The following is a 13200-nucleotide window of genomic DNA, read 5'->3' on the forward strand; positions in this document are numbered from 1 at the left end:
GGGCAAATGAAGTAGATACAAGAAGACACAGGATTTTTTTGCCTTTATTAAAGAACATAGACACCGGAGCCGACATTGGACCAGTGCCGGATTGGCCGCCGATCCTCCAGTTCGATGCACCACCAAAGCACTTCTTTCAGCTTTTCGACCTGCTCACCAGCCTCATATGCTCTCGACAACGCATACCATGCCTCGGAGTTGTCCCATGAGCTCCCGAGCTTTGTTAACGCGGAGAGAAGCCCATACGCGCGATCGCGGGCGGCGAGACGATGCAGTTGCTTAGGCTCGACATCATGTGCAGATAGAGGAGCCTCTTCCGGACCCGCATTCTCGGTCTCGCTTGATACCTTAAGATCGTCGGTCGAGATAGCCTTCGCGGACTTGGGATTAGGAGTCTCTGACAGCAATGATAGCCGTGAGACGTTAAGATCCACGTCGACGTTCGATGGCTCTGGGGCCAATTTCTGGTCCCAAATGTCCAAGAGAAGATTGGCCAGTCCAATAGTCGCCGTTGGGTGGTCCTGATAGCGCAGCAGCGCTTCCTCAAAGTGCCTGATGGCTTGATGGGGGCTCGATCGAGCCTGAGATAGGAGACCTTGTTCAGCGTATACATCAGCCCAGAGCTCCTCGGAGCTTTTTGAAGCACCCCAGCCGCGCTTGCTAAAAGACCGAGCCGAGGATTCATGCGATGCGACAAGTGCTTCCACTCGCGCAGCTTGTTTTGAAGCTTCTTCGCAAGCTTCGCGGGCATCGTCAAACAGAGCCGCTCGGCGATAAAGACCAGCGATAACGAGCCAGATTTTGATGAGAAGGCCTAAGGCGTGCTTCTGGGATTGAACTAGAGAAAACTTCGTGACGGCGCTTGTGGGGGAGTCGAAACGGTGAGAGGTTGGGAGCCGGATATCCTGCTTAGGTGGTTGTTCCTCGTGACCGGCAGGGGAAAGTACTTGTTTATAGTCCATGTTGTGTGCCATCACCGGCAGTGCTTGTTTGCCTTTGGTAGGTTGGATCGTGGACTCTGGTGTTGTGTTGCCAGAAAATGCAATGCCGACCATTTCTGCGGACGTTTCACCACCATTAGGAAGCGGGGGCTCTTCAACACGCGGCCTCTCGTTTTTATGAAAGCTTGAACTTCGCTTTTTCAATTTTTTGGAGTCTGCCCTCCCGATTGTTGGCGGTCTTCCCTGACGGCTGTGGGGATCTTCATCCGTGACTTGGATTGACGGGGCATCCGTCATATGACCATTGGGAATAGCTGGGGTGGGTGGAATGATGGCATCAGAACCATTACTACGATCTGGTAGCTGAGTCGTTCTGTTTCGGCCGAAAATGCTTCCACGGAAGCTCTTGGTAGTTCCGGCAGAGCTCTTTGGTGGTATTAGGTGATCTGCCTTGGCTTTAGTCTCCCCAGCCTCGAGGTCCAGGTCCTGGAAAAGAGTGCCAAAAAGACTCAATAACTGTGTGCTGTGGTTGACAGCAGCTTCGGGCCCTTCCAGAAGCTCGATAAACGCAAGCTGTGTAATGCGAGTTTGGACGATGCGCTCTTTTTCTCTACCTTGCAATCTTGTGACAAGCGGGCGCTGGTTGGGGTTTTGGGAATGCCTCGATGAACGCCGTTCGCGATGACCTTTCGAGAATAGTTCCCGGGGAAACTGCTCGAATGCAGCCTCACATGAACGCCCAGCGATCTCGAACTCTTGCTTCGCACTCAGCAGCAGCGCAAGTAGATGCCACAGAGATACCAAGTCACGCTCTTTGGAGAGATCATCTGAAACCGCAGTAGACGAGCTGCTTGGCGTCAGAGCTGACTTGACATAGTCAATTGCAGTGTCCAAATCTCTGTTCTCGGCCAAGACAAGGCCTAGAGTATAAAGTGAGGAATAGTTTGAGCTATTTCCCAATTCTGGAGCAAGACTCTTTTCGAGATAGTGAATCGCATCAGCTCTAATTTCATCGCGTGATTCGTTCACAGGGGTCCAGCTTGCCCAACAGGCAAGTCCAACACCGATGGCTCGGTAGGAGGAGGCCAGCACAGAGGGAGGGATGTTTGGCAAGTTAGTATAATTGCCATTGACCTGACCGTTTGTGGGGGGTGCATTGTTCTTCTCAATATACTCTCTTATCATTTCAGTCAGGTCTCGGGCTTTCTCTGCTTCTTCGAACGAGCCAAGACAGCCCAATAATGTGACTCCTTCAGAGAGCGTCTGCAGCAATATTTCATCCTTTTCTAACTCCCCGGACTCAGCAGATTTCTCTGCCCTTTCTTTGGCTGCAGTGACAATCTCGATGTAGGAATCGAGGGCCTTGACAGCAAGGTCGAAGTCTGCCAAGGCAGAATGGACGTGGAAGAGACGTCGGAGTATCAAATGAGAGTGATAGGTCTTTGCCGCTGCCCGGTACAGAATCTAGAACAACAAGTTTTAGTACATGCGATTTGATGACATCTGTTGTTGGACTCACCTCTAAAACATTACGACCAACCGCATTTTGGCCTCCTTCGCCAAGGTCTGAATCCTGCCACTCAGGCCCACACAAGACTTGCCAGTTACTGATCACCTGCTCCACCCATTCCTCGACCTGCGAGTTCTGCGAACTGGCCGTAGGAAACATGACTTCAGAGAGAAGATTGCGTTCGTAGATAGTCTCTACGCGGCGCAATTCACTGCAAAGTTGCGGGCGGTCCGGTCCATCATTGGGGCCTGTGTATGTAAGCCCGCTCTGTAGAACCGCTGTGAGAAACCTGTAATAAGCAGTCCATACTAATGCTCGGGGAGCCGGCCCGAAGGAATCCCCATTCGATGGGTTGTTAGCCGAGACCCCCTGCCTCACGGCAGGATGAGCCGCCCACAACCTGAACAATTGCAAGGCAATCTCCGCATGTCTAGGATTCGAATAGGGTGTATGTTTGGTTGCTTCGGCACTGGCCAAAAGGGCACCATTGCCCATAAGTGACTCGGACCAGTTCAGGAATTGCGGGGTGGTGATTGAAGCTAATTTGCCGCCGCTTAGCCACGGAATTAAAGATGCAAACGTCTCCAGCGCCTCATTGGTGTCCGCAGCGGTGGATTGTGCAGTTGCTGTTTTTGCTGTCAGATCTAAAACTGGCTACACCCGGAAGTAAACAAAGTAAACATACCCTTGATGTAGCATCCCTTCACTAAACAGACCTCGGTCCACGAAGTAGGTTGCTCGCCTCCACTGGCCAAGCTATCGAGTGTTGCCGCAAAATCCTTAGGAAGACGCGCTGCCGAAAGTCCAGGTTCATTCAAAGCCCAATGTACCCACCCCAGACAGACCTGCGCTTGCAATAACTCTTGTGGTGATCCGTCATTATTCTCGATTGTCATCAACAGGGCCGGAATCAGCTCGACAAGACTTGGCGAGGAAGAAGATGAGTCGCCGGAGGACTTTTGTTGAAGATAAGCAACCACACGCGATTCCGCTGTTGCGGTCTGTATTAGGCCTAGAGACAGTTCCGTTAGGCTGAGATCAATAGACTAGGGGCTGTTGGCGTACAAGTCTTTTGCGGTGCGTGTTTTGTGACTTTTCGGATCAATTCGGGGATTTCATCCCATTTGCCCTGACTCCGCGCCTGGTCCAAGGCCGCGATATAGGCCTGTCCCTTCTCGGCATTGCCTCCCTGGTTCGCACGTGTCAACATAAATACTGGGTGGTATCAATGACTTAGAAGAAAAAAAATATAGACTAGCAGACGTTGAACAAGACACAAGAGGATACTTACAGCCATGGTTCAGGAGAGTTGTGAATGATATAAAAGGGAGAAGATCAACCAAGCTTCGCCAACATCCCGAGGTCGCGAGTGTGAACATTGAGGCCTGACGATCGTCCAGGGGTGGAGAGCGATTACGTACGTGACGGTAATTTAACCTTGGAATACCGACAGCTGACGTTGGTCCGAGCTTTTTGATGGAAAAAAAAAGTTATCGATAAGACTTCAACCTTTTCAAAAGTCTGCACTCATTTTTCCTAGCAATTGGACTGGTTTTTCGAGTGAGCTCCTGTTATCCGGGCCTGTTCCAATCGCTATGTCCTCCACTACTTTGCGCGCCATCACGCATCGCCTGACAACCACTCCGGTCGAGCAATTACCCTCGATAGCTTCGTTCCTTGCGACTTCATTGACCGATTGCGCTGAGCTGCTCTCTACCCCTCAAACTCAGAAATCTGGAAAATCCGACTCCGATAATGCTGTTCAGATCCACAAACTGAAGACTAGACTGGCGAGTCTGTTGCAGGACCGCAGTGTTGAGGGAAGATGGACCGCCGTTATTTTAGTGAAAGCTACAGTCGAAGCCGGTCAATGGGAAATCTTGCGCGGCTATGAGCCTATTGTCCGCAGCTTGATCAGCATCCTCGCTGTATGGACTAATTTGGACCCCGTTATCTATGTTGGCACCATTGACTTATGCGTTTTTAGAAACCCGATCCAATCTCCACGAGAAAGATGTGTATTATCACACTAACTCGTATTTTCCACCTCACATACCAGTACCCAACACTTGTCCGTGAAATAACAACCCCGCAGCTTCCGGGATTCATTACTGCCGCCTTGAATTTGGTCTCTACCATCACGAAGACTTCCTCGGGCTCAATTAGAAAGCCGAAGCCCAACACTCCTTTCATGGAAATTGTCCTGCACGCCCTGTTGGAATTGATCCCAAGACATATTACCATCTTCCGTCCGTTTGGTGCCCAGCTTCGAACTCTTCTTGCCGAAGTAATTGGCTCTTCTTCGCCTGCGTATTTCCCGGGGAATGTGATCGAAGCAGCCGAGCAGCTGCTTGTCTCTCTCCACAAGTGCGCACCCAAGGATCAAGCGGGTTCCGGATGGAAAGATGATTGCAAGTCTACCATTTTGTCCATTCACCGAACCGTAGACCACGTTTTTCGAGCCGTTGTAGAGCAGTGGGAGTCTGTCGATGCGACTCTGATGCACACACGGCCAAACTATAGCCAAGAAATGGGTGATGGGAGCTCAGATGGTCTTGGACTTCCAGGCTGGAGCGGATTGCACTCGGGAGTCGATAGGTTGATTGCACTTTTGCAGATTCTTTCTGGTTTCATCTCGACGCCATCCGCAGCTGCAGTTGCCCTTCCCATTGGCTCTATCCTTGATCTAACCTCCCGACTTACTTCTGTCACTGTTCCGCCCAATGGCGCGGCGTCATCTCAATCTGGTATTCAATTCAACCAGGAAATCAGCCGTGACGAGCGAGAGGCACTTTGGATGGAGCTGCCTCGCATTCACATTGCATGCATGGGCTTGCTTTCCAACGTTGTCAGTACATTGGCAACCAGTGCAACCGCAGTAACCCAGACTATTCTAGAGCAGGCTGTGTGGACTTTCAAGGGCGAAAGGTTTAATAGAGACCTGCGTTCGGCAGTCTATGGTCTGCTTCGTTCTCTGGTGCCGGTGAACGGACCTGCGATAACGAAACAGAGCGTGCTGTCTCTGACGGACGTTCTACGCTCCTGCTGCAATGATATATTGCCGCCGGCTGGTGATTCCAGCTCCACGGCAAATTCGGGCTCTGACTCTAAATCAAAGTCAAAGGGCGGACAAGGGACAGCCAATGCGGACGCCTTTTTAAACCCTGATCTTCAGAAATCTCGCCAGACACAAGCGGCCTCTCCATTTTTGGACGTTCAGCAAAATGCATCTGGGCTTTTGCAGGCAGTGTTCGTTTCTATCCCCGCGGAGCTTGTTCCGCCCTCCATCAGGGCCGAAATGGACCGCTCAATTATTTTGACGTCTGACAAGGATGCGATGTTTGCTAGCGTACTAAACCCTGTTCCGGCAGTCAAGGGCCGTGGAGCTGGCTCGAGTATCATTCCATTCTTGACTAGGCCTTATGCTGATCAGGTGGAGGTGGAGGCTCTGGTTCGTCCTAGGATGCCTGTCCTGATGACTGCGCCCGAGCTTGACGCCTATGTCGATGAAGACGAAGAAGTAGAAGACGAGGACATGGCCGATGATTCATATAACGCCGCCCCAAAGACTGCCGAATTCCTGAAGCAACCTGTATCGGTGCCCCTGCAAGTCCCGAAGGCAGACCATTCGAAGGCTGCAATTCCGGTACCTACTTTCCACAAGCGAACCTTCACCGAGGAATCCACAGCCGAGGAGTCAACACCGCAGAAGCAGGATGTCCAAACTAAGAAGGCGCGATTCGACGAAATCATCCCAACCACCTCGAGCCAGCAGCCTTTCTCTCAGCCAGCCCCTGCAATTACCAAGACCGAGGCCCCAAAGCTTTCGACGCATGTGCCAACTACATCTACGACCGTGACCTCCCAGGCTCCACAGGAGGCTGTTGAGGATAGCGATGATGAATTGCCCACGTTGAATATCGAGTCTGACACTGATGAAGAGGATGACGATGTCACAATGGAAGGGTAGACGATGTAATTATAGGCCTTATAACAGCTTGAATCGATCATGTAATTTATTCCATGCACATGAAATGACTTCAAGGATCTTGAAACTAATCTAAAATTCTATATGTATCAATTCTATAACACCCGTATGCCGCTCCCCCAGTATGTACCATCACTCCAGTATCGGAACCAGGGCTCATTCCAGCACCACCAACCTTGGCCCTGTAGCCCAAATCCCAATGCGCGAAGTGGACTAATTGGAATAGGCTCCATCAACCATAGGCCACCCTTCGCAAAGTCATCCGCGATGAGGCCACCTGAAAACATCAACCAACAGAATACAAACATAAAGTTTGCTGTTCGTCTCAGCCATCTAGGAGTACGAGCAAAAGGCAACTTTGGCAGAACCGATGTCTTGAAAAACTGCTCTGCTATAATTGCAGCACCCTGCAAAGCGAAAAATAGGAATGGCCCAGAGATGGGGGATGTATCTTCAATCTGAGTGTGGCTTCCACAGGCATGCACAAAGCCGCTAAGACAGAAAGCCACCATCACGTAAGTGACACGACGGACTTGCAGATGGGAAGCCAAGCCGGCCGGAAGCACGGATAAGATCCAGCGTGCTGAAGCTACGAATCCGTACCGGAAAATTTGGTGCCACCAACGACCCCAGCAGCCCGCCAACCCTTCATCAAGGACCGGAGTGAAGAATGGGCCGAATGCATCGGAATACAGCCATGAAGCACCCAACGGTGCGGCGGTCAGGTTCTTAGCCCCGTTGGGGAATGCCAGAGATAGCCCCAGGAAGAATATCGGATTGAGTGATGTCACGAACTCAAGAGCAACGTACACGCTTATGGCACTGTATAAAAGATGACAGAGCTGGGCTACAGTAGGAGGCAATGTGATGCTTGTGAAGTAGAAAAATGGAAATGGTGACAGTGAATCAGCTGAAATGAAGCCCCGAAAGTAGGGATCTGGCATCAGGATCATGACTTTCAAGGCGTCCAACACAAGGTAAGATATGAAGAACTTGCGAAATGCAGCCTGCAGGCGGTGTTTGCCGCTAGGATATGTGGAGGGGTCATGTGCGTTGATTCTGCCCATGAATCCTGAATGCAATTGCTTGTGGATTGGTCGTGGAAGAGGACCCAGATGCGAAGCTCGCCAGTTCCATTCTGGCCCCCTCAGGTTGAATAGTAGCCCAGCGGACCACTCAAGACGATGCCAAAACTTTTCGGGATATGACCGCCAAACAAAAAGGTTGCTGTCCCGTTGTGTGCACGTTCGATCGTTCGGGTCGAGCGACTTTCTGACAGTACTAGTTTCAATCTCGGCGCCATTTTGAGACTTGATGTCCACGGGCTTCCGTTCAATGCGCTTGAAATCATGTTCAAGGTCTGTAAACACAAACAACGTGGCATTCCATACTAACCACCACGCTGTCATCAGGCCAAGCATATAGCCATTTCCTCCGATAACTGCCCGTCGGTTTTGTAAATTTTCAATTGCAATTGCAATGCAGAGGATGAAAAGGCCCTTTCGAACAAATTGTCCGCCCCTGCTGCGAGGAATGACCAGACCTATCAAAGGTAAAATGTTGATGATGACAACATGATATAGGAAAACTGGCTTAAAGATCCCCTGTTCTAGTAGGCTATCTAGTCGCCTCTCATAGTCCTTGGCTAGTTCCGTGTAGGAGCCATAGCGGGGATCGGCCATGTGGGACACAGGCCACTGTAATGCCTCGGTAGTACGAAAGTACCTGGGGATGCGCTAAAAATTCACCGACTGGGTATTTGAGTAAATAAACACTTTCCACAGACAAATACCCTTTAGTGGCCGTCGCGGATGGACTGAAGTTTATTGGATGTATGTTGGGCAGTATATAACATGAAAATATAGGTGACGTTCGTTAAGAAAAAGGAAATATATCATCACGTGCCTTAAAGTAATTACGTCTAATGCCTTAGGCCGCAATAAGTCCTATATTGTACACCCACCATACATACGACTTATCTCCTCAAAGAACTTGGAAAGTCGACGTGGATTAGGACCAATACTTTAGATAGATAACGAGGTTTCGAGGTTGGTTCTACATATATCTATTTTTAGGGCTCATAAAAGCGTTGGGAGGAGCTCCTTCATTGACAAACCCACTCTGCCCACCTGGGCATCTGGACTTTTCTTATTCCATGGAGTATACTCCGTACTACTCGTGGCAATAGACGGCCTGCAGCCTGACCAACAGGAAAGTTTTCGACGGCTGGTAACGCCGATAGGGTAATATTGGGGTCCCATGTTTGTTTAATATCTTCTTCAACGCCGTCTTTAATCTTCTTGCCGGGTCAGTATACTTGGGCTTCTTATATCCGTAAAAATGGCATTTAACGACATTCGAGGTAGATTAGCCGTGATCACCGGCGCATCGGGAGGGTAGGCATGATATTGGCCGTTTATACAAGGACATGAGGCTGATTTGCGTCAATTCTCTGGTTTTAGAATCGGAGCAGCTTGCGCACAGCAACTTGCACAACATGGAGTTCATCTCGCTTTGACATACTCGACCAATTTGACATCCTTGAACAAAATTGTCGCAGATATACACTCCAAGAATGCCACGCAGAAGCTTCGCATTTCAATCCACCAGGTTGATGTTGGGTCAAGCGATGAAATCGAGACTATGTTCCAACAAATTGATTTCGAGCATGGTCAACGGCCAGACATTCTTATATCAAATGCTGGATATGGCAAGCGAATTCCTGATTTGTCGAATATCTCGCTCGAGGAGTTTGATCACACTATGAACATCAACTTGCGCGCTGGATTCATTCTTGTCAAAGGCGTGGTAGAGCACATGAAGGCGCAGAAGTGGGGACGGATCATCTTCATGTCCTCCATCGCCGCTCATGGCGGAGGAATTAACGGTTGTCGTAAGTCAAGCCACTACCCTCCGTCAATTATCCTTGTATTTGTTGAAGGCAATTTCTGATTCAATCTTCCATTCTAGACTACGCAGCCTCCAAGGGTGGTCTTACGGGTATGATGAAGAACCTCTCAACCCGCCTAGCAGAGCACAACATTAGCGTCAACGACGTCGCCCCAGCTATGATCGGTGATACAGGCATGCTTTCCTCTGCTGCGGCATTCCCCGAAGTGGTAGAGGGTATCCCCTTAAAGCGGCTAGGAACTCCAGAAGAAACAGCTAACGTCGTTACTATGCTAGCGAAGACTGGGTACATGACGGGCCAGAGTCTTCTCCTAGCTGGAGGGTTGAAATAGTTTCTACAATTAAGGACAATGTATTTACACAACCTTGGACCTCAACAGCGGTGTTGATATCTTCTATGCCGGAAAAAAATAAAACTATTGTTTTACGCAGTTCTTTGGTGTTCACGAGATGCAGCGGTTGGAGATTTTGTTTCAGAAATACTACTTTCGAAGACTGGGACAAATCACAAGGTGAGATGAGGCACAGATGCCATGTCCCTATAGGGATGGGGGGGGAGAAGCCGTGATAGTAATTGGTTGGTCCATTTAAACTTCTAATATAAAAATACTGCAGTGGCTAGGGATGCTTAGTATTTTATGATGTGATTTGGTGATATTGAGTGACAGGAGTCCACCGTCGCTATACGTCTGGGTGGTCAGTTGCGCATTCAATACTACGTAAAATGTATGAATGTACCTAACGAGCTATCAAATTGAAACGCTACATATATCTGAATCTTGCGTACAATCTGTGCGCATAAATCATCCAGAAAGGCTAGGGGTAATTAAATCAAAGCAACAGAGCCTTCCAGTCATTACCTGCATCTTAGTTTAAACAGGCAGAACAACCTTGACGCCCATGTACTCGCGTTGGTGCATAATCTTGCCATCAATGATGACCTGGTCAGCACCGACTCTGTTGCGTTCTTGATCCGTAGGATCCGTAGCGGTAGCGATCTGTATTTCGCGCCATTGGCGGTTGGTAGGCACAAGCTTCCCTTGGGATGTGAGATTCTTGAACTCCTTGTAGACACCCTGTTCCTCAACGCAGCCCACTCTTTGAATAAGAGGAGAATCTACAAAAGATGACGTTAGCGTGGTCCTTGCCCATTTGCTTTGACCTCAATCTACTAACCTGTTGCAGGACCCATGCGCAAATCACCAACAGAACTGTTGAAGAGCACCAGCGAGAGACGCTCCTGCTGCAATTGATCGACAGGAGGCTTGTAAACACGGTGACGAGTAGCCTTAAAATGGCCGCCAGAAACAATCTCCAGGGTGTCACCGATGTTGATGACAAGCGCACCGGGTTTGTAGGGTACGTAGTACCACTTTTCATCCCGGCCCCAGATCTGGAGACACGAGATTGGGACGGAGAAGAGCAATGTTGTCAGACCAAAGTCGGTGTGACCGTGCATACGCAGGCCCTTGGATGCCTCTTCAGTCTTCTTCTGGACGGGACGGAAAAGTGCATGGCGGAAGTAGCCCTCGCCAGTTGGACAACCGTGTGACTGAACGTTGTTCCAGAGATAGTCGTCGGGTAACTCGAGGACGCGGGAGAACAGAGTCAGCAGGCGACGGTTGACGGACTTGGTCAGATAGTTGGCGAACTCTTCGATCTCATCCATAAAGGGGTGGAGGCATGTGGGCACACGGGTGATATCGTTCCAGTCCGGTCGGTACCAGTTGAACTGCTCAATACCGTCTTCGGGTCCACGCTCGCGCTAATCACAAAAATGAAGAGTAAGTACAGTGGCGGGTTTTCTCGATGCATGAAGGAGACTCGCTTACCTTGAATCCGTAAGGGTGTTTGTAGCCTGACCAAACACCCGTTTCAGGATCGAACAGAAGACGCTTCTTGTCCTCTTCGCTAATATTTTGGTATAGATACTGTGCAAGAGAGAATTGGCGGTGGAGCTATTGTAATGGATACGTTGTTAGCGACGTTGGTCTTCGAAGTTTCCCGAGAGCCAAGACTTACCTGTTCTAGGGAGACTCCGTAGTTTTCGAGGAAAAGAAATCCATCATCACGAATGGCAACTTTAACCTGCTGGACAAGTTTCTCGCCAACGGCAGGGTCGTCCGAGTCCATCAAAGAAAGATCAATGGAACTAAGCTCAGCAAAGTTCTCCTTTTGCTGGGTAACTGGCGGGGGCACCCATGTTGGGACAAAGGGTTTGCCAGGCAGGTCAGCCGCAGGAGGATTGAAGGGAGCTGAACGTGGCATGGTGATATGGTATATGTGCAAAGAATGTTCAATGTTGTGATAGATGCTGAAGACAATACATGGAAGATTGAATCTGATCGAGTTCTATATTTTTATACCAATCTGATGATGAGATATAAAACCTTATCTGTGTATCCGATATCCGGGGAGGTAAGTCTGGCATGCTTCATTCAGTTGGATTGAATGAGATGAGCGCAGGAGGGTTATCGACATCCGCCAGCAATTTTGGGCGTGATAATCGTCATGTTGGATGCTCCCTGTTGCATCTTCCCATTTCCCCCGATATTTCAGCTCATTGTTTGTTATCATAAACTGAAACTTGGGGGCTCCTCTGCCTTAGCGCATCCATAGTGTTTCCTAACTAGGTAAACCTTAAACATAGACTATAAGGTTGGCGCTAGACCCAGGTTGGGAAAGGATTTACACCCCATTGCCAAGGGTCAGAGGCGCAGACAAACCGTGATTGTGGCCACATGGATAATATTGATTACTAGGCGGGGATTTACGCACTGATAGATATTTCGAGGAACATGGCCGCAATTCTCTACCGAGCTAACGTGCTCCTCCCGTTTCTCACTCCTCCCACTCCTCCCGCCATACTGGAAGAGGGATATCGAATCAGCTAGTACCAGGAAAGACTGCTCCTCCGTACGATAATGAGAATTGCTCCTCTTCTTGATTGGCAAGATGCCTCGGATAGAAAGGAACGAGGGGTGGCTTGAGGAATTTAAACAAGCTTATTGCCTAGTACTTCTGCATAAATTCAAATTCCCTGAGACACTATTGAAACTGCACCACAAGGAGCTCCAATACCCTTCAAAAGTATTAACTAAGATGTCCCGTCAACTCATCTCGAGCGAGAAGTTCCCTACCAAGCCTCATAACTGTGAGTATCTGCACGCAAGACACCTTGCATTCTGTTGAGGGGTAAATATGAAAAATTACTAAACAATCCGATTTAGGCCCAGCTGTCAAAGTCCCTGGACTCGTCTTTTGTGCAGGCCAAACTGCCACGGGAGAGATTAAGCAGGCTACTGTAAGTTCAATTGCACAAGCAGTTATCGCCTAAGGCAATGGCTGACCCTTTGTTGCTTTTACATAGAGGATCGTTCTGCAGAACCTGAAGGAGGTCCTGGAGCTTTCCGGTTCTTCCCTTGAGCAAGTCGTCAAGTACAATGTCTACCTCGCTGACATGAAGGATTTCGCCGCTATGAACGAAGCCTACATCGATTTCCTCCCACAGCCCATGCCATCGCGCTCATGTCTTCAAGCGGTTGCCCCTGGAGATGGTACCGTCATTGAAATTGAGTGTATTGCGCAAGCATAAGTTATGATGTCATGGAAATGGCTAGAATATAGACGACAATCGAAACTATTTGTAAGATATCAAGCTTCCATATTAGGTACCTAGATCCGGGTAACCAATATACTATGTGATTGTGAAGTAGACCAAACTGGGATATAGTTAGTTACTATTTTAACCCAGCGCCAATATTCTATAGGAGTCAAATCCACCCCAAGTTATGTATTGTGTGCCCACCTAAGCTTCTGTTCATTAGATAAACCAGGTGAACAGATAGGGC

General features: G+C 49.2%; 6 protein-coding genes across 6 annotated transcripts; 3 read left to right on the top strand and 3 right to left on the bottom strand.

The window, feature by feature from the left end:
- Positions 1 to 47: 47 nt before the first annotated feature.
- Positions 48 to 3748, bottom strand: N7489_001928 (uncharacterized protein; the record flags this gene model as incomplete). Its single annotated transcript, XM_056707683.1, has 5 exons — positions 48 to 2405; positions 2461 to 3077; positions 3137 to 3463; positions 3517 to 3640; positions 3743 to 3748. 5 exons carry the CDS (start codon positions 3746 to 3748, stop codon positions 48 to 50), a joined length of 3432 nt encoding a protein of 1143 aa, XP_056571985.1.
- Positions 3749 to 4046: 298 nt separating this feature from the next.
- On the top strand, positions 4047 to 6421 carry N7489_001929 (RIX1/PELP1 family protein; the record flags this gene model as incomplete). Its single annotated transcript, XM_056707684.1, has 2 exons — positions 4047 to 4379; positions 4439 to 6421. The coding sequence occupies 2 exons, from the start codon at positions 4047 to 4049 to the stop codon at positions 6419 to 6421; spliced, it is 2316 nt and encodes a 771-aa protein (XP_056571986.1).
- Positions 6422 to 6534: 113 nt separating this feature from the next.
- N7489_001930 (wax synthase family protein) lies at positions 6535 to 8121 on the bottom strand (the record flags this gene model as incomplete). Its single annotated transcript, XM_056707685.1, has 1 exon — positions 6535 to 8121. The coding sequence occupies one exon, from the start codon at positions 8119 to 8121 to the stop codon at positions 6535 to 6537; it is 1587 nt and encodes a 528-aa protein (XP_056571987.1).
- Positions 8122 to 8779: 658 nt separating this feature from the next.
- On the top strand, positions 8780 to 9681 carry N7489_001931 (SDR family NAD(P)-dependent oxidoreductase; the record flags this gene model as incomplete). Its single annotated transcript, XM_056707686.1, has 3 exons — positions 8780 to 8835; positions 8902 to 9332; positions 9410 to 9681. The coding sequence occupies 3 exons, from the start codon at positions 8780 to 8782 to the stop codon at positions 9679 to 9681; spliced, it is 759 nt and encodes a 252-aa protein (XP_056571988.1).
- A 540-nt stretch (positions 9682 to 10221) lies between these two features.
- N7489_001932 (uncharacterized protein) lies at positions 10222 to 11617 on the bottom strand (the record flags this gene model as incomplete). Its single annotated transcript, XM_056707687.1, has 4 exons — positions 10222 to 10466; positions 10526 to 11114; positions 11182 to 11307; positions 11372 to 11617. 4 exons carry the CDS (start codon positions 11615 to 11617, stop codon positions 10222 to 10224), a joined length of 1206 nt encoding a protein of 401 aa, XP_056571989.1.
- An 834-nt stretch (positions 11618 to 12451) lies between these two features.
- Positions 12452 to 12944, top strand: N7489_001933 (RidA family protein; the record flags this gene model as incomplete). Its single annotated transcript, XM_056707688.1, has 3 exons — positions 12452 to 12503; positions 12580 to 12653; positions 12720 to 12944. The coding sequence occupies 3 exons, from the start codon at positions 12452 to 12454 to the stop codon at positions 12942 to 12944; spliced, it is 351 nt and encodes a 116-aa protein (XP_056571990.1).
- Between the last annotated feature and the right edge of the window lie 256 nt (positions 12945 to 13200).

The sequence above is a fragment of the Penicillium chrysogenum genome (assembly GCF_028827035.1).
Source record: "Penicillium chrysogenum strain IBT 35668 chromosome Unknown utg000001l_segment0_segment0, whole genome shotgun sequence".
NCBI lineage: Eukaryota > Fungi > Ascomycota > Eurotiomycetes > Eurotiales > Aspergillaceae > Penicillium > Penicillium chrysogenum.